The sequence below is a fragment of the Ostrea edulis genome, chromosome 9 (assembly GCF_947568905.1).
Source record: "Ostrea edulis chromosome 9, xbOstEdul1.1, whole genome shotgun sequence".
Classification (NCBI taxonomy): domain Eukaryota; kingdom Metazoa; phylum Mollusca; class Bivalvia; order Ostreida; family Ostreidae; genus Ostrea; species Ostrea edulis.
This window is the reverse complement of record NC_079172.1, coordinates 20,923,393-20,948,992: the sequence shown is the minus strand read 5'-3', so window position 1 is coordinate 20,948,992 and position 25,600 is coordinate 20,923,393. Positions and strand designations below refer to the sequence as shown.

Below are 25,600 nucleotides of genomic sequence, written 5' to 3'. Positions count from 1 at the left end.
TTTCAAAGCCATTGGCATATATAAGCTGATAACACGTGTGATAAACTTCACCGCTAAGGTACATGATACGGCCGTCTTGATGTACATGTACATGGTGCATATATCAATGTTTGCATACTTGGATTCACAAGCTGTGTTTCTGTCACTGGAATATTATTATGTAATCTCTATACGATATGAACTATGCATAGCCATAAGATTCCAAGGTCACAGTGACATACTGCATATACATGGTGGATGTCAAAGTTCGCATACTGTGATGCTATCACTTGCAACAATATCTTACTAAAATGATTGCAACGATACAATTTTAAGATGACACCACAGTGAGCTAATTTTGGGTCACGACACCTATCACCCAAGATGCACCAAATTACTAGGTTTGATTGTCCTAGGCCTTACAGTGCTCAAAATATGATCCGGACTTGATTTCAATACGTATAGACATAAACCTCCAAACTGAGGCCCCAGCGACCTACTTTTTAAATAAGATACACCTCCCGACAAATCCATCAACTGACCATGTTTGACGGTCGTTTGCCTCACAATGTGAAGAATATGACGTGCACACGAAACAGTTAACAGACAAGTGATAGAGAGACAGACGGAGCTGAAGATAACAATGACCAATGTCATAACTCCTCTCAGGAATACAAAATTAGGAGTAGGGCAAACACGGACCCCTGTGCATACCTGAGGTGGGATCAGGTGCCCAGGAAATACAGACGGGAGAGCCGATACTATAATCGTTCCATTAAATACGTGGATAAAATGGGGTATTTATGTTTGAAGTGACCATGGCTTGTCTATCAAGACTAGGTAATGAATGGCTACAATCCAAAAATGTGTCATATCCGCTATCAGGATAAAAAAGAAAGAATTTGTTTTAATTATCTTGATAATTCACGCTTATTTTGGTAGTTGTATAATAAAAATGCAGTTTTGACCTTTATCTTAACCACTATTTGATTGCTCCAACTCTTCATGAACACCCGAAACATATCTGAAATAGGTAAGCGATGAAATAAAGAACCTGACACCAAACTCGTACTTTCGGGTGAAAGACAAATACACCATTGAAGTCTCTATGCTTTGAAACACATTTGATAACGTCGCATGTTGTTGCATTGTCTTTGAAAATGTAGGCATTAATCTTCACATGGCAATAACATGTAATAATGTGTGAGTACCGTTTACTTGGTTAACTGTTTTACTCTTCTACCTTAAACACGATTTGATTGCTCATGAAATGGGCATCTCACAGACGTCGTGAACACTAGAAACATGTTTGATGAAACCAAACTCGTACTTCCGGAAAAAGTTGTCAAATACATACATCATTTAAATAATTTAGGCCTCCGTGCTCTGAAATACGTGCGATAAAGTCTTGTGTTGTTACATCGTCTTTGAAAACGTAGATATCAAGCTAAACATTCAGCTTTACGTGACATGTTTTGTTTGAGCCTCCATGTCATCAATAACATGTGATGAATACGTGAGCATCTTTTACATGCAAACTCATAGGATACCAACCCAGAAAATGAGTCACTACAAACCTACGACTTTAATGGAAATAGTTTTGTAGAGATGATATCGGTAAACACAAGTCTCATTAAACCAAACCTCTCTTCACATTCACGACAAATACTACATATGTATCAAATACTAGTAGAAATTTCTCTGTAAATCAATGATTCTAATGACCTAAAAACCACTAAACCTATGACCATTTAAGACTGATATCTGAAAAAGTAATCTTTGTGAATATAGACTTGGAAATTAGAGTGTTTACACGTGTTCCCCTTTTCCTTTCGAATCTGGTATTACTTCTCCTGGGTCTTCCCTCTGATCTATGTCTATTGTTGTTAATGGTGAGCATTCATTTATCACGTGATTCTTATCGTCCTCGATCTGACCATTCTGTTTCTCAGACAACTGTATATCTTCATATTCTTTTTCATATTTTTGAACGTTGACTATTTTTGACAGCAGTTCTTCTCTCTGAATCAATTAAGATTATTGATATTGTTATTAAGAAACAGAAGACATGGGCATTTCATAGCAAAAGTAGACGGTTCCATAAAAAGACGGCATATACCAGTTATTAAATATAAGAGGTTCCCTACTGATTTTAATGAGCTACCTTAATGTTTTATGAATTAAAATGTGAAAATAACAAAGAGTGAACAGTCTCATAACTCCTATTTTATCTCTAAAGAAACAGAATGATTACAGTACTCCCTGCTTACCTTTTCAAAAGGTACTCCTCCATATAACTTCTTTCGAAGCTTTTTGGGTAGAAACGGGAAAAATTGATCAAAGAATGGAAGCATGTACCGAACGTCTACCGTGGCAGGATCGGGGCGACCTACAAAAGAAACACAGAGTCATAGTGATACAAAGATGTCATTAATGAAGTCTAAAAGACAAATAATAAAGTAACAGCTAGGATATTTTGGAGTGATTCATTATTCTATTTATATGTGTCCATGGGAAAAAACCCAATTCTTTCTGCTCTTCATGGTGGCCTATTTCTGTCCCCTGTATGCAAGTTATTTTTCTGTAATGTATGTCTACATGCAAGATTAATATGTCGACATGCAGGATAATCAACATGCAACATAATTACTATGTTGACGTGCAAGAAATTGTAAAATATTCCAAAATTATCAAATATTGCCCACATGTGACTTCCAAAATGCTAGATGCAACTTGTTTATGTTAACATGCAACTTAATTATGTTGACATGCGAGATAATTATGCAGACAGGCAACATATTCATGTCGACATGCAACTTATTTATGTCAGCATGCAACTTATTTATGTCAATATGCAACTTATTTATGTCAACATGCAACTTATTTATGTCAGCATGCAATTTATTTATGTCAGCATGCAATTTATTTATGTCAATATGCAACTTATATATGTCAACATGCAACTTATTTATGTTGACGTGCGTTATAAATATGCTTGTCGACAAATTTCTCTCGCATGTAGACATAAATAAGTTGCATGTCAACATAGATAAGTTGCATCTTGCATTTTGGAAGTCAATTGTGGGCAATATTTGATAATTGTTTAAATTTCCTCCAATTTTCATCTGATTATAGTTTTCTTGCATGTTGACACATCTATGTTGCATGTCGACATAATCTATAGAAAAATAACTTGCAAATAGGAGGCAGAAATATGCCACCATAGCTCTTAGTGAAACTTACCAACTATTATACTGGCAATGGAACAGAAAGTGAGTGACAGGAGTATTAAGAATCCAGTCAGCCATTGGTACGATAGTGAGTAGAAACGATCCAAACCTTGTCTGAAAATGTAAGCCTTTGTTGTGTGATACATTGTATTGGATTGGCATCTTGATTCAGACGTTCTATTTTTAGATCGATGTTCGATGAAAAGGCGAAGATAACGAATCTTATAAGGAATGCAAAATTAAGAGTTGGGCAAACACGGACCCCTAGATAATCCAGAGGTCGGATCAGGTGTCTGGGAAGAGCACAGGCACCTGAAGTATGGATATTGCTACCCACCCACCCCTTTTGATAATTTTTTTGGTGGCAATAATTTCTTTGAAATGTGTGAATTCCCAGTCTATCTCATCCTTCTTTCGATTCATTTAATCTTTTCACGCTTTTTGTAAGGTTTAGAGATTGGCCTTCTACCGGTATATTAAAATACACAAGGTATGAAACAAAAATTTGTAAACAAACAGGGGGTCCCCGTTTCGGGGCACCTTTTAATAAGTAATTACAACGTTACCTAAGGAAATTTGGCGAGCGGCAGGTCAGAGAGATGTCAAAATACAAGTCTCTTCAATTCAAAACCCATCTCATCTCTTTTATTTGACACAATCTTGCGTGCATTGATCGGACAGGGCTTCATCTCTTCCACTGGCATCCAAAAAGGAGGTCACAGAGTGCCAATTAATAACGTGTCGTGTGATTGGTCCGCGAATAATCCCAAGACCAATCGGATGATCCCGAGACTAAGCAATGTCTTTACGAACCAATCACACGGCGCGTACAACAAATTCGTACAAGTCCTCCCTGCATTTGATTTCGCTCGGACAAACCACATGCCATTGACTGGCTGCAGGACAGATATACGAGATACACCCTACTGTCGGCTTTCCGAGATTGAAAGCAGCGTATCATACTTGATTTTCCTTTTTCAATGCACTAAGCAATGTTTTTTGCAAAATTTGCAACATACTAGTACAGTAATAGTAACCGAGTGATGCATCCATCGGAAGCGTACGCTAAACTAACCGTGGGGAGATTGATTGATTGATTGTATCTTGCTTAACGTCTCACTCGAGAATTTTTCACTCATATGGAGACGTCACTACTGCACTACTGCTGGTGAAGGGCTTCAAATTTAGGCCTATGCTCGGCGCTTACGGCCATTGAGCAGGGAGGGTTCTTTAGCGTGCCACACCTACTGTGACACGGGACATCCGTTTTTAAAGTCATTTCCGAGGACCCGTGACATTCACATCTGATGCCGAGTGTTAGGCGATGGAACTGTCACTATCTGTTTTAACGACTTAGGTGTGTCGCGGCCGGGATTCGAACCCCGGGCCTTCTGCATGCGGGGCGAACGCTCCAACCTCTCGGCCACCGCGATGAGGAGAAACTCTGCTCCAAATGTAATGTATTTTGCAACAAATCGCCTGTTCGCTGAAATTAATTTGCGCCAATGTCTTGGCATTTGCGTTTGTACCAAGATACATATGCGCCAAATTTTCTCGTTTTACAGCGCTAGTATTTAAACAATACTAACAGTGTTCGCACTACAATTGTATCAAACCTTTGATTGTATCTTGCTTAACGTCTCACTCGAGAATATTTCACTCATATGGAGACGTCACCACTGCTGGTGAAGGCGCTCCTGTCATGGCCACGTCAAATATAAGACGTAAACATAGGCAGTGATTGATCCTTCACCATACACTTGGCATTAAGAAAATGAGTCACTAAGTATGTTAAACGTCTCGGGTTTGTACTGCATCAGGATCGAGAATCGAACTAGGGAGGAGTGTGTGGCTGTAATGCGAAGACCCTAACCATTTGGCTATCGCGACCAATATAAACATGAAGAAAACCATACGACATCAGATGAGTATTACATGACGTCTTATAAATGGTATGGATGCCATATAAACATCATAAAATCCTATTGTGACATATGCCAGTTTGAAAATCAGATGAGATGTACGAAGCAGTAGTTGCGTATAAATGTATTCAGGGTTGGCTATATTACAGGAGTACCTGTATATAATCCTAATTGTTATCAATTTCTAATGTTCTCTGAATTATTATTATATTTCAACGTGATACAATATATAACTAACCCTCCCCAACATCTACAAAAACGTCAATCATGAAATGGATTTTAGATTCCCACGTTGTAGTGACTTTGTTGAGCGTTTTCATCAACATACGTTACGTTAACTTCCACTATCTCGTAGAGGTGTGTTTTGGCAATGTCACCGACAATATCGAGACTTTCTTCAAAAAGAAAACTTGACTTTGCTTTAAAAAAAAAATCTCCAAAAGGTCTCATTCCTATCTAGATCAAGTCTTTACCTCGTTTCATTTGTACAGTATTTACTGAACAGCATACAATACGAAAACATGTGAAAATTCATTCACATTGTCCTTTTGTAGAAGAAAACCAAAGATTTTATTTCCCATAAATTCATAAACCATCAAATCTTCACTTAATTGTTTTCATATATTTTGCATTATGTAGCAATATTCCATTATCACCTGTATATTGTGTTTATGTCTCTCAACTGATTAGATACGTATGGGCCTGTTCTGTGTATGATGAGTTTTTAAATCGAGACAAGCTAATGACATGCGCATATACAAGTTGATGTTACAGGGGGTTTAACAGTCTCATTTAAAGTCAGCATATCGCAAATTCTATGGTAATACAACTTGTCATTTGGTCAAATGCAGTCTGACATGTTTCATACCAATTGTTAGGCCGTTCTTTACACACAGATTTTGACTACAGATTACTCCGTTTACTTGATCAAGATATAGGGCTCACGGTGGGTGTGACCGATCGAAAGGAAATACTTACTCATTCTAGGCACCTAATCCCATCCTGGTATATCTAGGGATCTGTATTTGCCAAACTCTTAGTTAATTTTGTATTCCTTATAGGTGTTATGAGATTGAACGCTGTTCGTTGCTTTACCTTTTCATTACAAAAATAGAATATATTGATCTGAAAATGAGAACGTACGGTCCCTGGGACACCGACGCACTGACAAACTCTGTCGTTGTCTCCATGTCATAGTAATCTGTCCAGGAAGTACTAGTCATCAGGGTTGTGTTCGCAAATGTCATATTATCCATTAACGCCACGTCATAACATTTGTCCGTTGGACCTGGTGGAAGTCCAGGGGAACGTTTCAGGGTCGTGGAGAAGTTCTTTCCGTTTGTAATCCACAGTCCAACCACTACAGTTAGCATTGTTCCTATGATAACTCCCTGAAAAAAATGCTTCAAAGTTACATATTTTTAGATTTATAGATTATGAATGCTAACTATCATTACTCTGATTGAGCCTCCACACACACACACACACACACACATATATATATATATATATATATATATATATATATATATATATATATATATATATATATATATCTCAATACTTGAAATTTGATGGAAACACTTCTATTTTTATGACAAACCTTTGCATTTCCCCAAGGACAGAATACAGAGAAAAGGAAGAGCCCGGATGCAGGACCTCCAAAGGCGGCCAGGACACTGAAGGTTATCTATGATGAAATAAAATTTCTCAGAGGAATACTGACAAATGATATTCTGGACCATTTAAGACTTTGCTTTAATGTTATCTGTGACCTTTGAAATTTTCTTGATGCTTACCTGTGACATTGGCCCTTTAATCTTCGCTATCAGAAAGGACACACCAACACAAAGAGCTCCAATCACCACCACTGGCAAAATGTAATATTCAATTTACTTTGCATGAATATGATAAATGAATAAATTCTCTCTTTGTAATCCATGAAATCATTCCTTATTAAGTGCATGCAGTTTAGCTCTGAGTATTGCATATAATCTAAGGAAATCTCGCAGTGTGTAAAGGGAAGATAACGATCAATGATCAATCTCATAACTCATATGATATACAAAATAATGAGTGGGACAAACACAGACCCTTAAACATATCAGAGGTGGGATCAGGTGGCTATGAGTAGTAAGCATCCCCTGCCGACCGGTCACACTTGCCTTGGGCCCTAGATCTAGATCAGATAATCCATAGTCAAAATCAGTGTTAAAAAACGGCCTAGCAATTGGCATGAAACACGTCAGACAATATTGTCCCCATGATAGATTGTATTGGCAAACAATATCGTTATAACAACCATAGAATTTGCGAAATGCTGACTTCAATCGAGACTCTTTATAGCCCTGTAACATCAACTTGTTTGTCAGCAGCCTGTCTCGAATTAAAAACTGATCATACGCAGAACAAGCTCTTGCATATCGAAGCTGTTGGATAAATCATTTAATGTTGTAGTGTGAACTGTACATTGTTACTGTACGTTGATTTAGAATTGACAACTATAATATCAGTCACACAAAGGACCTCATTATCACACAGAATTGATGATAGCCCCTGCCATTCTAAGAAATGTGACAATGTAAGATTACACACAATCACCGACATCTATTCATGCCATTTTCATTACTAGATAATTTTGTTGCGATGAAGGATAAAGAGAGAGAATATGTTTTTGTCTCACCTGATAATTTTGCTATCAGCGTAACGGACCTCTCTGACAAATTCTTGAATCTTGGTCTAACAACATCTTCTATAGTTAATGCTGACAAACTACTCAGCCCTGACGACAGTGTACTATAAATAGAATATTGCTAGTCGATTACAGCTTCACAACATTTTTCTTGATAAATTCCGTGCGAAATAATACGGTTTGTAGTGTTCTGTTTTGAAAATGAATAACATATCCTTAGTATAATAGGGAAGTACAATAGTTATTTATATGAGAATCCTTTATATCAGTCAATGTTACCACCTGTCAAATGACAATCTCTTTTAGATACGTTATCTTGTTAGAAAAAAGCAAGTTACACGTAGATTAGAAATTTAAACCTTAAGGAGGCGCTGAATAGCGACGCCATGAACAAACCGGACATTCCGGGAAAATCTTGGAAAATCTGTAGAACCATGAATGGCACAACCTGAAATTGTAAGCATAAGATTTATTTATTGGCTTGTTTTTTGAATACCATTCCCCTCGTAATAGTTTTCTTCTTGTGTATAAATTATGAGTTGTCTGACCTGGTTTGGGTTGGATATTTTTTTCGACTTAAGAGGATCACATCCGAGAGAAGTAAAGTAGGCATATGCCACTGCTCCCTCTAGCGTAGCCAAAGTCAGGGTGACGAAGAATGCAGGTCCGGCCAAATATAACACTCTGTGATGAAAAATGATGTATGAAGAACAATGTTTAGTTTCATTCATCAATAATTATAGAAACTATGGCTATATGCCAATATTTATTCGCTTTGTTAAACGCTTACAAATGAAAATCAGCTTCAGATCTTTGATTAAGGCAGTTTTCCCAGTGCATATAAATCGGGCGACATACATCTTGAATTTTGACTGTCTGCCACAGTGACTGTGTGTCACGTGATGTTCAATTTCGAAATCTTTTATCAGTGACACACGTGATCCCATGATTTCGAATTGTAACAGATATTCAATGAAATAACGAATCATAAAGAAAACGAGAGGTCAAGGGCTGAAACATACACGTCCAAACATAGGGATACCCTACATTTCCCAATATTAATATATCAGATAAACTTATATCTCCGATTCTAGCCCCGCCATAACCATATTGTCCATGAACAAATGAAGATAACAAACAGTAATTAATTTCATAAATTCTATAAAAGATACAAAAATAAGAGAAGGGCATATCAAAGGTAGGATCGGGTTCTTACGAGAAGTTAGCATCCCCTGTTGACCGGTGACACCCGTCGTAAACCCTATATCTTGAAAATGCAAACGGAATAATCTGTAGTCAAAATTAGTATATGAAGAACGGCATAGCAATTGGTATGAAACACGTCAAAGAGCGTTGCAGAAACATTCCCTATACATTCTCATTTAAAACTTTGAATCTTAAAACTATCCCAAGGGCATTGATCCGAAAAAACTGGAATCTGCACTACCCAGGGATGCTTGCGGATTGAAATAACTAATCTTTGATTTACTGCTCTTGAGAATAAGGCATATGTGGTTTTTAAAAGTTTTCACCTTTCATTCTTTTGTAAAGCTTTGTTCATGTATTGAGTTCCCATCATCCAGGATGATTTAAATTTAATCTGAAATAGGATGCATGTACACTATTATCACTAATCATGGACCTGATATTCTTGAGAATATTTTAAAGGTTTATTCCTAAAAAGACCTATGTACTGAAAATATTCAATGTAACCGCTATTGTGTGCACATGGGGGCATTGATTTCAACGAATTTTAATCTGCACTACCTAAGGATGCCTGCCTGTTAATATAACTAATCACAGCTTTGCTGTTCATAACAAGAACATTTTTAAAGACTTTTTATTAGATATTCCCTTGTAAAACATAGATCCCCTATTAGGACCTCATCCTACATTCGGGAGCCACAGTTAAACAGACTTGACTCTGTACTACCTGACGATGCATGTTTATTAACATGATTAATTGTGACCCTGAAACGTTTGAGAAAAAATGTTTTTGAAGTATTCCAATGTAAAACTTTGACCCCTTATTATGGCCCCATCCTACCCATCGCGTTGATGATCTGAACAAACTTTTCTCTGTTTTATGCTTGTATATGAATGATAAGTGACGATAGCGAATAACTTTCATTTATATTGTGGGGTATTTATTTGGAGATCAATTTAGTATTTCTATCCAGGTTGCTTATAAACAATTTGCATTCGCGATTGGGGTAAATGAATTTTATGAGTCACAATCTGGGACAGGGGTTGGCGGAACTCGGGGATTACCACGATTGAGGATTTCTCTTATGTCTGGCTCTAAACTCTGGATATTCCACCCTCAGTACTGGGGGATTTGGGGGTCACCTTTGTTTACCTTAGGGGCCGGCTTGACCCTTCAGGTACCAAGGGCAAGTTTTGTGGCTTACCCCTATGTATGACACTAGAGGAGGCAGGATAGAGTGAGGACCTGAGTCAGTACTTGATTTCCTCTTCATATGTGGTATTCTCTCTTGTTACGATACCAAGTTTACCCGAGAGTGCGCCTCCTGCTAATTGAAGGCCGGTGGCCCTTCAAGCAGTTGACGAATCTCTGAGTTCCGCCAGGGGAACTTACACATTGTATAAATAGATTATGACAAATACTCGTCACAAAATTGTAACTGCTCTTGTTCATTCAATAAAGGTTTGTATATACACATTAGTTGTATTAGTTACTGCCTCTAGAATCAATTATATCATTATGATTACTGCAATTTAAACATTTGCTGTATCATGTATATATTTCCAAGGTCGTGATTACTTAATGTTTTGCAGGACCACTATATTCCATTGCATTACTTTCTTTTGTATTGTTTTCCCGTGAATTACATTCCCTTGTATTTATAATACAGAAAATCTCTACTGCTGAGTGAACTTTCAACCTGTGTTGTCGTTTTATCACGCAAATGCAGTTTACACATCTATCCTTTTTGATTTTAAAGATTGATAAAAAATGTTAATTAACGAATGTTCAATATGACATATGCAAGTGTCAATATAATTCTCTTGATTCCGTATATTGTAGCTATGAACGATGAAAACACTTCACACCATTAACTGAACAGTAAACAGATCACTCACCTATTAGCGTCCTTCTGAGTTGGAGTGGAGACGATTCGTTGTATCGAAGTTTGACCTGTATTTAAGCTGACCATTCGGAGGCAGCCACCAACAACCAGACTCCAAAAGGTGTGGCGGACGGTCGGGTCAGGGTTAAAGCTATCAAACAGTTAAAATAATGTATAAACGGAGATGAAACGTATCAGACAGCGTTTTACCAAATGATAGGCTGCATTGGTAAACTAGATTGTTATAATGACCATACAATTTGCGAAATGCTGACTTTAAACAAAATTATCGTAAACATCAACTTATTTGTCAGTAGCCTGCCTCGATTCAAAACCTGATCATACACAGAATAATCTCTTGCGTATCGAATCAGTTGATGCATAAACGTCATATGCAGGACATAATGGTGCATTACGACATAGATATTGGAAGTTCATGATGAGAGAAGCTGATGTGGGGTTAAAAATTGAATTGGAAATCACGCAGACATTCATTTGTTTACATATGTCTCCAATAACGACTGACATAATTATTTTGTATGAAATCAGAACAGAACTTCTGATTTTCAAGAGATGATGGCATCTCATCAACTCAAAGCTCGGGTTTTTACGAGGATCGACACGTGCAAAGATCTTGCATACCCCCCCCCCCTTTCCAAAATAAAAAAAAAAATCAATTAAATTAGGAAATCAACGCTCTCATTGTTTTATCAGGGCTAAAATTATTCCACCACTATACCAATCGATTCTTTCAAAAATAAACCAGATTGCAATGTTTGGGTAACTTTCTCCAAAGTGTCTGGACGTGTTCATTCTGTGTACAAATCATTTGTACACTGCAGCATGAGGCCGGAATTGTTAATATCAACTGATATGTTTAAAATGCAGAAAAATAGGTAATTAAATAAATTTTTTTAAATTAATTTTGTTCAATGTTGCTCGATTGATGTAAATTATTTTTCATAGACCTGTGTGATCCCGGGGGGTGGGGGGGTGGGGGGGTGGGGGTGCCATATTCTCAAATGTACTCTCTGGGGGGAGGTAAGTTTAACCCCCAATAGAATGCTTATGACGTCCCTGTATCTTCCCTCTTTTATTCGTTTTAGCCCCCTTGAAATGTAAGTGATTATATATAGGCGCGTATCGTGTCGTAACAGAAATTGCAATGACAGATTTAGATCCCCCTTTTCGCCACAAATTTACAAAATAATTTGAGTAAAATTCCAAATATTTTACCCCAAATGGCTGTATTTACAGGTACACACTCTTGCCGACTATAAATTCAGGGCGTTCAATTATAAGTTATTTTATTTTCAAAACAATTGTATGTGTAAATGTCAGTTTAAAGATGGTTTCTGACGACGAATTTCTTTATGGTTATACTTGTATTTAAAACTGTATAACGTTTGTGGGCAGACAGCTGGAAATCTGTCAGTGGCCTCCGTTTCATTTACAAGTTCAGGCTGGGTTAAATTTTACTCGCCAATCGAAGAGATGGACATTTTCAAAATCCAGAGGTGTCAGTCCGACATACCTAGACGTACATCGTGGCAGAACTTTTATCGCTGAATTTACTACATTGATATTGAACAAGTAACTTCTGATATTTTATTATAAATCTGACTGTATTAAAACACGGGCTAAAGATCCCGAGGAAATGTATGCAATATATAATATATACTAATTTCAGTCATAAAACACGTGAAATCCTGGAAAATGGGAGGGGTAAGAGTAGTTAGAATAATCTAACTGCGTCTCGGGACAGGCCCGACGTAGGAAATTACATCACTTTAATGATAGAACATTCTATCGGGGAGGAGGGGGGGTCCTCTTTTCCTCTACTTACAACATTAATTTTCTATTATTTTTACATGCAAAGTTGGTTATTTTCACGTGTATGAAGTAAACTTATGCACTGGGATTTTTTTTTTTTTATTAACGTTAACATATTTGTTGGCGTGATTACTGTAAAATTATACAGTAATATCTTTGCGGCCTTCTGCACTGTTGATAATGACGCTTCTCGAATATACTACCCGGAAGTCTTAAACTATACGCAAGGGCACTACGTTCCGGATCAAGGAAAGATAACTCATGTTTTCGGATTGGCCTATAGGAGTTGTGAGATTGATAATTATTCGTTATCTTCACACTCTAAAAACAATGTTTAGGTTTGGAACACTTTTTAAACGTGTTTAGGTCTAAACGTGTTTAGGATTGTGCTTATATCCTAAACGCGAAGTGTAATAAACATGTTCTACCCTAAACATGTTCAGACTGAGAACATGTTTAGCTATGCAAAAATACAGTATCTAAACACAAAATAACATGCTAAACACTTGCTAAACACATTCCTAAACGTCTAAACACAATCCTAAACGTCTATGCGTTTAGGTTTTGAACATGATAAGCTTAGTAACATTGTTGACATTAGTTTTACAGTCTTCATGTAGAATATTCCTGTCTTCTGTAAATGAAATTCGAATTGCAGAAAAAATTGCATGTCAGAATTGCCATACTTCAAACTGCTATAGTGTACCAGGTCCCGATAGTGACCATAGTGTACATCATACGCCGTATTGCAAGTATACACTGTCGAGGTCGATATCCAAAATTGATGGAACCATTAGAAGAGCCGTCTATGGGCTTCAACCCCTTTCTGCTGGAAATGAGCAGAGTTTAGGAGTATCCAGAAGATTTTGATCTGGAATTCCATTTCAACTTGAACAGGTCTGGACACATACATATTGAATTTAAAAAAAATAGTGTAATTCATTGTCTCTGGTATTAGACGTGCCTTTAGTGTTAATTTAAACCAATGCATCACTCTTACTTTGCATTGGAACAAAATTCATTTAAATCTTGTGAAAGAGAACATCAGTTGCAATTGATGCCCCCCCCCCCTTTTTTTTTTAATTCAACATGTGACAGTGCCTGTTATGCGAAAACTAGCATATCAAAGACAAAAAAATTGTTGAAGTTGTACTTGCCGGATGATATTTAACCATGTATAGTTTACTTCTTATATGTACATAAGTGATTTTTAATGGTTTTGTCTTTAACATGTATCGCGGAAATGTCAACCGTGTTGTTTCGGCAATTAGAATATAGAAATAGAGTTATCGGACTTGCAATGTAATTCGAGAAGAACCGCCCAAACCCGTGTAGTGATTTTGGGGGGTGGATTTTTAGTATTTCTGGTCGGGCTCGGAGTCCTCTGAGCCTGCACGTGATTTTCTCTCTCTCTTACCCGCGAACTCTAGGCAATCGGACGTGTTTTAGAAAGTGCAGCAGTGTAGTTATTGTATTTGTTAACCCCTTGTAAGTTGTTCTGTGTATTTGTGAATATATCTGTTTATAAGTGTTTTCCGGTGTTCTTTGTGTGTAGGAAATCACTTTACCCGCATTGTTCGATTTGAAACATCATGGATCCCATAGACACAGTTTGTAATGCAAGGGATATTCTTGCTAGATTTTGCAATGTTATTCTCCTATAATAGAAGAGAAAGCTACTATTTAAGACTCTTTAATGCTGTGGATTGAGTTTTAAATAGAAGGTTAGCAAATCATTTTGTAATTGAGACAAAGTCAAAACCTAAATACAAGGAGAACTAAACATGTTCAAAACCTAGACACAAAAGAGGTAAACGTGTTCAAAACCTAAACACAATAAGGGTAAACATGTTCAAAACCTAAACGTAAGAAGTGTTAAACATGTTTAAAACCTAAACACAGAAAGTGTTAAACATGTTTAGATTTAGAACGCGTTCAAAACTGTACACAAGAAATGTGTTTAACTTTGTGTTTAGGATCTAAACACCATTTTTAGAGTGCACCTTTCATGATACTCTTCATTGTCTTAAATTTTTCCTTTAACACATATGTCTTCATTTATAGATTATCTAAATTTACGTGTCATATGGACACCAAATGTTTTTTCCATATCTACTGCAAGGAGGGTGATTGGTTGCATATTTTTAATGTCCCACTCTAGAATCTTTCACTCATATGGAGACATCACCATTGACGTTGAAGGGCTGCAAAACTTAGGCCTATTCTCAGCGCTTACTGCCATTGAGCAGGGATGGATCTTTATCGTGCCACACATGCTGTGACACAGGGCCTCGGTGTTTGGCGGTCTCGTCCGAAGGACCGCCCCATTTAGTCGCCTCTTACGACAAGCAAGGGGTACTGGGGACTTATTCTAACCCTGATCCACACGGGATATAAGGAAGGTGAGAGATACAATCTTCAGATAAAGGTTATTACTGTCTCATACTTACTCAAATATATCCAGCCTTCCTGTTTTCCTGTTGATTTCAATAACATTAGATACTCCACCGGCTACCATTGTTCCCTTTAAGAGACATGCAAAACTTACACTTTGTGTAATCAAAGTGAAAAACTAATTTAAAAAAATGAAAAGTATTTTTGTTGATTTTGTTTTGTACACCAGTTATCGATCTTTTCATTGCAAGATGCTCACCTTTATAAGAATAGCAAGTATACCCATAAACATGATGATGCTCTGGAACACATCGGTCCATATGACTGCCTTTATTCCACCCTATTAAAAAGATTTAAAAATTTGTGAAATGTAGTATAGATTATCAGCAACTTCTCAACAGCTGGGAAAACACAATATATACAGACACATAATTATTCCACCTTATTAAAAAGATTAAAAAATTTGGGATATAGATTATTATCAACTTCTCAACAGCTGGGAAAACTCAATATATACAGACACATAATTATTCCTCCCTATTAAAACGATTTAAAAATTTGTAAAATAATATATGTAAGGATTTACTCTTTGATATACAAACACTGATTTCTGTGATAACTTTAAAACGTGTACAAGTAATGATCTTGTAATGACTTACAATAGAGGTGTATAATAAAACATGTAATGATCTTGTAATGACTTACAATAGGGGTGTATACTAAACATGTAATGATCTTGTAATGACTTACAATAGAGGTGTATAATAAAACATGTAATGATCTTGTAATGACTTACAATAGGGGTGTATAATAAAACATGTAATGATCTTGTAATGACTTACAATGGGGGTGTATAATAAAACATGTAATGATCTTGTAATGACTTACAATAGAGGTGTATACTAAAACATGTAATGATCTTGTAATGACTTACAATAGAGGTGTATAATAAAACATGTAATGATCTTGTAATGACTTACAATAGAGGTGTATAATAAAACATGTAATGATCTTGTAATGACTTACAATAGGGGTGTATACTAAAACATGTAATGATCTTGTAATGACTTACAATAGAGGTGTATAATAAAACATGTAATGATCTTGTAATGACTTACAATAGAGGTGTATAATAAAACATGTAATGATCTTGTAATGACTTACAATAGGGGTGTATAATAAAACATGTAATGATCTTGTAATGACTTACAATAGGGGTGTATAATAAAACATGTAATGATCTTGTAATGACTTACAATAGGGGTGTATAATAAAACATGTAATGATCTTGTAATGACTTACAATAGAGGTGTATACTAAAACATGTAATGATCTTGTAATGACTTACAATAGAGGTGTATAATAAAACATGTAATGATCTTGTAATGACTTACAATAGGGGTGTATAATAAACATGTAATGATTCTGTAATGACTTACAATAGGGGTGTATACTAAAACATGTAATGATTCTGTAGTGACTTACAATAGAGGTGTATACTAAACATGTAATGATCTTGTAATGACTTACAATAGGGGTGTATACTAAACATGTAATGATCTTGTAATGACTTACAATAGGGGTGTATAATAAAACATGTAATGATCTTGTAATGACTTACAATAGGGGTGTATAATAAAACATGTAATGATCTTGTAATGACTTACAATAGGGGTGTATAATAAAACATGTAATGATCTTGTAATGACTTACAATAGAGGTGTATACTAAAACATGTAATGATCTTGTAATGACTTACAATAGGGGTGTATAATAAAACATGTAATGATCTTGTAATGACTTACAATAGTGGTGTATAATAAAACATGTAATGATCTTGTAATGACTTACAATAGTGGTGTATAATAAAACATGTATGATTCTGTAGTGACTTACAATAGAGGTGTATACTAAAACATGTAATGATCTTGTAATGACTTACAATAGGGGTGTATAATAAAACATGTAATGATCTTGTAATGACTTACAATAGGGGTGTATAATAAAACATGTAATGATCTTGTAATGACTTACAATAGAGGTGTATACTAAAACATGTAATGATCTTGTAATGACTTACAATAGAGGTGTATAATAAAACATGTAATGATCTTGTAATGACTTACAATAGAGGTGTATACTAAAACATGTAATGATATTGTAATGACTTACAATAGGGGTGTATAATAAAACATGTAATGATCTTGTAATGACTTACAATAGGGGTGTATAATAAAACATGTAATGATCTTGTAATGACTTACAATAGAGGTGTATACTAAAACATGTAATGATCTTGTAATGACTTACAATAGGGGTGTATAATAAAACATGTAATGATCTTGTAATGACTTACAATAGGGGTGTATAATAAAACATGTAATGATCTTGTAATGACTTACAATAGAGGTGTATACTAAAACATGTAATGATCTTGTAATGACTTACAATATAGGTGTATAATAAAACATGTAATGACTTACAATAGGGGTGTATAATAAAACATGTAATGATTCTGTAGTGACTTACAATAGAGGTGTATAATAAAACATGTAATGATCTTGTAATGACTTACAATATAGGTGTATACTAAAACATGTAATGATTCTGTAATGACTTACAATAGGGGTGTATACTAAAACATGTAATGATCTTGTAATGACTTACAATAGTGGTGTATAATAAAACATGTATGATTCTGTAGTGACTTACAATAGAGGTGTATACTAAAACATGTAATGATTCTGTAATGACTTACAATATAGGTGTATACTAAAACATGTAATGATTCTGTAATGACTTACAATAGGGGTGTATACTAAAACATGTAATGATCTTGTAATGACTTACAATAGTGGTGTATAATAAAACATGTATGATTCTGTAGTGACTTACAATAGAGGTGTATACTAAAACATGTAATGATTCTGTAATGACTTACAATATTGGTGTATACTAAAACATGTAATGATTCTGTAATGACTTACAATAGGGGTGTATACTAAAACATGTAATGATTCTGTAATGACTTACAATATAGGTGTATACTAAAACATGTAATGATTCTGTAATGACTTACAATAGAGGTGTATACTAAACATGTAATGATTCTGTAATGACTTACAATAGAGGTGTATAATAAAACATGTAATGATTCTGTAATGACTTACAATATAGGTGTTTAATAAAACATGTAATGATTCTGTAATGACTTACAATATAGGTGTATAATAAAACATGTAATGACTTACAATAGAGATGTATAATAAAACATGTAATGATTCTGTAATGACGTACAATATAGGTGTATACTAAAACATGTAATGATTCTGTAATGACTTACAATAGAGATGTATACTAAAACATGTAATGATTCTGTAATGACTTACCATAGAGGTGTATACTACTGAAGCAGCGGCAACTACAAGGACTGAGGCCCACATAGGAAAGTTGGTGACTGCAAAACACAGTAAAATATGGGCGCATACAGACAGCTATAAAACAACGTGTAGTCAGATTGTATCGTTACATCAGTGAATGGTCGCTACGATAGAGTCGGTGTTGCTGTTTGTTGTTGGTGGTTTTTTGGGGGGTTGTGTGTTAGTTTTATTTTTACCTGATTCCAAAGCAATGCCTGGACCGAACAACACGATGCCCATATACAATATCTAGAGGAAAAATTATCCAAAATATTTGTTCAGATCAAAACTTACTATAATAAAAATATTTTCCAAGAATTCTATGAAGCATACAATATGAATATCTGAAAATTTTAAAACACTTTGATTACATATCAGGATCTTTATGTATTTCAAATAGTAGAAATGTACTGACTTTATCAAATACAATGCAAATATAGTAACTAAAATCCTCACATAATTTATGTAGCCCAACGCCATATTCAGAAGTCGTACCGATCGACTGTTATACCGTAATTCGTAATACTGAAAGTACAAAAAAAGTTGTATCGAATTCAATAGTTTGTAATACGTAATGCATGCTTCGTTACTTCATATTATAAAGTTGAAATTTGACAATAACATAGGTTGCTTGCAAATACCTCATTTACACTAGTAATCTTCAGCGGATGAACTAGTGGAACAACCATACGTGTAGCAACAATGCATGACGTCAGAAATCCGAAATTCGACAACCAAAACATCATTCCGTGGACATAAGTTTCGGCGGGAAATCCCAGCATCATAATTGAGGATTCAAATGAAACCATCAGGGATATTGCCACCGGAAGTACCTTCATTTGACGACTGCCGACAAGATATTCCGAGGTTGTCTTTTGGCCGGCAAAGGCATAGTAGACTCCGATACCCAACGAAACTGCGATAGTAAGACAAAATACAACATAGTCTCCCACTACAAATCCGGACATTATTGTCGATGTCTATCCACTGTAGAGATTGCTTTATGGGGACAAAAGTTCACGAATTTAAAGTCGGCTTAACATGCATGGACCAAAACACGCCTGTTCTGAATTGTGACTGATTCGGGAGTGAATTGATCGAGGTATGTGACTGTATTCAGAACGTACCACATTTTAGCTCTCATATTGTCTGTGCCGTGAAATTCATGATATCAGTCGTAAGATAGTCATGCTTCAGTCTAAATTGGCAATATTCTATGTGCAAAATCCGCATGACTTGAATAGTTTCGATTTCTCTTGCTCTGACCTTCAACTCGGCATTTAGATATATCGACGATTGATTGATTGTATATTGTTTAACGTCCCACTCGAGGATATTTCACTCGTATGGAGACGTCACCATTGCCAGTGAAGGGCTGCAAAATTTAGGCCTAGGCTCAGCGCTTACGATCTTTGAGCAGGGACGGATCTTTATCGTGCCACACCTGCTGTAACACGGGACCTCGGTTTTTGTGGTCTCATCCGAAGGACCGCCCCATTTAGTCGCTTCTTGCGACAAGCAAGGGGTACTGCGGACCTATTCTAACCTGGATTCCCATTGAATGATATATCGACGACGTTTCATCTATATATGTATTATCAATTATAATTTTCATTGATATGTCGATTCGATATATCCTAGTGAACTCGAGATAAAAAACACCACAGAGTCTTCCACATCTGCTTCGTACTTAGATATTTTATTGAACATACATTGCAGGTGTTAACGGCAAACTAAGAACTCAGCTTTATGACAGACAGAATGATCTCGGCTTTTCCATCGTCAACTCTCCATATTTATGTAGAAGTATACCAGTAACAAGAAAAGAAAATGAAGAGAGGGGCGAAAACGAACCCATGTGTACACCATTGATGGAATCAGGTGTGTAGGAGGAGTATATATCCCGTGCTCACCGGCCACACCCGCCGTGATCCCTAAAAACGAAGTAAATCTGTTGTCATTATCAGTTTATATGTAAAGACCGGCCTAACAATTGGTATGAAACAGGTCAGACAGCACTCGGGTTTTAGTGAGTAATGTTCATGCCAGGACATGCATGGAGGATTTTCTAGAGACATTTTATCAGTTTTCACTGACGAGCGCTGAATATGAAGTTTGTTTTTGTACTATGTTGGTGGTGGTTGAGTGTTGCTAGTGGTTGAATGCTGATGGTGGTTAATTGCTGGTGGTGGTTGAATGTTGGTGGTGCTGGTTAAATGCTGGTGCTGGTTGAATGCTGCTGATGGTTGAATGTTGGTGCTGGTTGAATGCTGCTGGTGGTTGAATGCTGTTGCTCCTGTAAGTTTTCTGACGTAGGAGGAATTTATAAATTAAATATTTGGATCACCTGTAGGTTACCTGTACTGCCTAGTTAAAAAAAACATGTCGGGGGCTGATAATGCACTTCATGTAGAACAAATATGACCTCAGTCAAACATCGAATATAAGTGGAAAATTCTCGATGGGACGTGAAACGAAACAATCAATTGAATATCTGAAGTGGAAAATTAATATGGGTGTTTTTCTTACATTATGACTAGTAAAACTTGCTTCAAGTAGTATCCGCAATGATCTGGGTGTGACATATTTTCTTTGCATCCTAAAAACAGACAAATCATGTACTTTATATGTAGTATTTTCACTTGGCATAAGATGTATATATACAAAGTATGATGATCGTAGCCCCAACGGTTCGGTCTGTATCCTGCTACTACAACCTTGACCTTTGACTTTGTGAAACAATATGCATCCTCCACTTGGCATAAAGTGTATGTATACCAAGTTTGACGGTTCTAGCCCCAACAGTTCGGTCTGTATACTGCCTACAAGGTTTTCCTACTAAGTGATACCGTGACCTTGAAAAGCTATAGGCATCTTCTTCCCATTATGGTGATCAGATGTACCAAGTTGTAAAATCCTGGAGCTTACGGTTCGGTCTGTATCCTACCCACAAGGTCCGGACAGATGGACGGTCGACGCCATACCATAATACGTCCCGTCTTCGACGGACGTATAAAAAGGGGAGGGGGACAGACCCTTGGTTCTACCTGCCTGGTACGTTGGTACAGATGTGTATCAAGTACCCGTTTTAATATTTTCTCGTGCGCGCATATATCTGTCGACATTTGATTTCATGAACATATTCATATAACTTTGTAAATCAACAATGACAATATTCTCATGAAATAATTTACATCAGTGTAGAGAACATAAGATACATATATACAATATAAATCAGCACATACGCAATTAGTAAACCTCGTAATCAACCGGGAGGTTGGACTCTGTCCTTGATATAACATATAAAATGCAATTTTAACAACAAAATTTGAACAGCACAACCGACAATGGTCTTAATTGTACATGTATAACTCATACATATTACTAATTGTTGGAGACGGGGTTACGGGAGTTTACCTCGTTTATCTTGAGAGAGAGAGAGAGAGAGAGAGAGAGAGAGAGAGAGAGAGAGAGAGAGAGAGAGAGAGAGAGACAGACAGACAGACCTCCACTGTGTTTAGTTACTCAGTCATGACCTTCTTTAGCTGATTTATTCTAGTCACACACTAGATGTGTATCTTACATATCTTTAATATGCACGATCATTTCTCTATGCCTTCTGTTGTCCACCTATATATCAATTTCTAACGAACTCCACGTGGTAGATTTGATATCACATTTATAATCTAGTTTAAGCAATATTTATTCGTAAATAATTTAATAATAATGCTTAGAAACAATGTCTTGTCATAGATTGAGACACAAGTGTAGAGGCTTATATTAATCTCGCTCTTTATAATCTAGCAATTGATATTGTTACCTAACATCATCCAATTTATAGAGGATTGGTTCCCATCCCACTACTAATTTGGTTGTAATAATGAAGGATAAGAATGTAACCTTGAATGATCTGAAGGACGAACGGACCCCCCACCCACCCACCCCGCCTCTAATTTAGAATAAGAAGTTTAGGCAAAAGAGAAATGTTTAAGTTTGTTTCTGCTTGACAACAATTTTAGAATCTCTTCCTCCCAACACTTTGAAAGACGATACTACTTGTCTGAGTACCACTCTGAACTCTTACAAAAAAAATCACTCAGTGTCACCGAGTAATGGGCAGCCGCCACGTATAAATTGAGTGTCGGTCGCCTGTTTGAATTAGTATTCATTCTCTGCACTGGCACCTACCGGCTTCCGTAGTTTTATATAGTTAAATTACAGTTGAATTGTTGCAAATCGTGTGCTGTAGTTTACGCTTGATAACGTTGAGATGTAACATTCAATCCATATTTCACTCATTTTTGTGATTTCTGTGCCATATGATTAATTTCGTATTAAAGGAGCATGGACACGATTTGAGCCGAAACTTTTAAAATTTTATTTTTCCATTTTCATTGTTTACAATGCTTAACTAAAACATTTTCCATGGTCAACCGAAATTTGAGTGTCAGTTGTTGATCGAGTTACAAGTGAGATACAGTACTCACAATTCCTTGTTATGTAAACAAGGCTCGTGACATGATTTTGTTACATATAGATCGCTTAATAAAAAATAACATGTTTAAAACAAAATGAAGAATTCTAAACACAAGAAACTATTCAATTATGTTCAGAATTAACTTGTAAATTGAAGGAAAAAAATCTGCTTTAAACGAAACTTTTACTTTTATACAAAAACATGGCACAAGCCTTGTTTACATAACAAAAAATTGTGAGCGCTGTATGTCCTATGTACATCGACAACTGACATTCACAAATTTTTCTGACCATTGTAAATACTTTAGTTAAGCATTCTAAGAATTAAAAATGTAGAAATAAAATTTGAAAATGTTCAGCTCAAATCGTGTCCATGCCCTTTAAAGGAATCAACATCGAAAATGTATGTTACAAGCTTCTTTAATAGCAATGATAATAACTGATTTAGCAACATCTGGATCTTATCTTGAAAAATTGACAAACTCACACTGGGAAAAAAGTCACAGCTGTTTGTGATTTTTAACCTCCATGACCGAATCGAACATGACGCCAACAAATATTGAAGTACAAATCAATATTTCTACGAAAGAGAATAAAATGATACACTAAAAGCTTGTTTATCGAACTGTTTTAATTAAAGGGAAAGGCAATCCTAACCACATTGTTGTTTTTATGAATAAAGTGTTACTTACTGATATCATAAATGACATTCTTTATCAACAAAAATCCTTGCTCAACGATTAAATCGATATAATCAATCTTATATTTTAAATTACCCGCCGCTAAAAGAGCGGCCATTGAAGTTTAATTATGACATCACACCGTCTGTTCCGGTTTATGTCATCAGCAGCACTGTGAACATGACAAGTCACGAACAACTTTAAGTTTGGAGCCGTATAGATTTGAGCCCATTCTTTCGCAAGAAGAAATCTATAAGAAAAGAAGGCGTTCTGTAGAGTCGCAGACCAGACAGGCGGTACGTTTCTTCATACAAATATCTCGAACCTCAACTTGTCATGACTCAAATGATGGATCCACAGTTTACATAGTTTTTCTTTTCAGATGACTTGGTTGGGTCAGGAATTTCGAAAAGAAAAAAACCCCAACCTTTTTTCACATCTCCCCTTCGCATTAATTAGTCTAATTAACTGCTTGACAGGAAGGTATCAACCTATCTATTCATAAAATCTACCACATGCACATCTTTCTCATCAAAACCGGAACAGACGGTGTGACGTCAAAATTATTGATTTTTGTGTTTTTGAATACAAAAGAGTTTCACATTATGGCAGCCTCTACAGATGGCGGGAATTTCAATTTTACCGTTTTCAAATTAGCACTGACGCTTATCTAGGCCGTATATCAACAGAATAGTATGACAAATTTTTTTAATGAAATAATTAATCCTATCATCTACCATGTAATTTTTTTGGGGTTGCCTTTCCCTTTAAGCATAGGATACTGCCCGTCCAAATTTAGTGATATATTGTTGCTCCTTCCCAGCGTTAAAGTCTTTTATCACTTGTGATGTAGAAATTTACATCTGGACCGATTTTCGGCGAGAGTTTGATCACTGTAATGTTCAAGCTCTACCCAGACACTCAGCAAGGAACGACAACTCTGGGTAGAGATTGTGTAATGTTGTCACTCTCAGTCATGCTGTAATCGATTCCATCGAGAAAAACGTTCGAAAGAGTCTGATTTTTGTTGTTGTTGTTGTTTTTTTTTTTTTTTTTTTTTTTTTTTTTTTTTTTATACACAAAACAACTTACGACTAATACTAAAAATGTTACAAAGTTCTAAACATTCGTCAACTTAATTAATTTTGTGAGATTATACTTATATAAAATTACATAACTAAATTTCATTCATATTACAATTTATTCAAAGTAAAGAATAAAATAAATTTGCAAAAGAAGATTTTGGTCTTGATCGTAAGTACTTTTGCAAAACGTTGCCCTGATGTCTTTTTCGAGCAACAATAATTTCATACTGACAATCATCTTCGCTAGCCAAGTGTTCCAATCCGCTACTACCCGAATTTCCTACTTACCGCGCAGCGCCCATTATCAGATAATTGAATCTTTCTCATTTGCTTGGCATCGGTTAGTAAGCAATGAAAATTCATATGTACATTAAAAACAGTTTAATGGATGCGCCATGTGTTTACATTAAACTTACATTTCAAATTGACTACCGGTAGCTTTCCAATATTAACCATTAGGAAGTTATTAGGTCTCTGTCAATCAACCAATGTCGACTTTATTCTCATAAATGTACAGTCATACATTACAGAGAGGAGGTTGGAAAATACAGAATACTGCATATACAACATGTACAGGAATAAATATTTTTATATTGCTATGTATAAAATGGAGAAACATTGATTTAACAAAGGAACATTACCACGAGACCAAGTTTTATCCTAATGAAATTATCAAAGCTACGTAAGGTCCACATTTTTCTTTACAACAAATAGAAATTTACTTAAACTTTTAAGCAGTGCAAGATTTGTTGATGTAAATAGTTTGTGGAATTTTATAATATTTGGATTCTTTGATAG

The 25,600-nt window shown here is 35.8% G+C and overlaps 1 protein-coding gene and 1 long non-coding RNA gene across 3 annotated transcripts; one reads left to right on the top strand and one right to left on the bottom strand.

Moving 5' to 3' along the window:
* Positions 1–1,545: 1,545 nt before the first annotated feature.
* On the bottom strand, positions 1,546–19,663 carry LOC125657689 (sodium-coupled monocarboxylate transporter 1-like). Of its 2 annotated transcripts, XM_048888416.2 has the most exons (16): positions 19,203–19,663; positions 19,018–19,086; positions 18,759–18,810; positions 18,532–18,599; positions 15,402–15,482; positions 15,199–15,272; positions 10,929–11,066; positions 8,372–8,507; positions 8,183–8,271; positions 7,815–7,927; positions 6,931–7,001; positions 6,735–6,821; positions 6,275–6,522; positions 3,223–3,323; positions 2,250–2,368; positions 1,546–2,001 (listed from the first exon to the last, which is right to left on the bottom strand). In XM_048888416.2, exons 1-16 carry the CDS (start codon positions 19,527–19,529, stop codon positions 1,789–1,791), a joined length of 1,986 nt encoding a protein of 661 aa, XP_048744373.2. In that variant the 5' UTR covers positions 19,530–19,663; the 3' UTR covers positions 1,546–1,788. The 2 variants fall into 2 exon arrangements, with proteins under 2 accessions (XP_048744373.2, XP_048744374.2); XM_048888417.2 differs by lacking the exon at positions 19,018–19,086 and having other exon boundaries at positions 19,395–19,649.
* LOC130050088 (uncharacterized) lies at positions 8,173–11,605 on the top strand. The gene is made up of 2 exons (XR_008798484.1): positions 8,173–8,279; positions 10,873–11,605. It is a non-coding gene; the product is annotated as an uncharacterized LOC130050088 (long non-coding RNA).
* Positions 19,664–25,600: the final 5,937 nt, after the last annotated feature.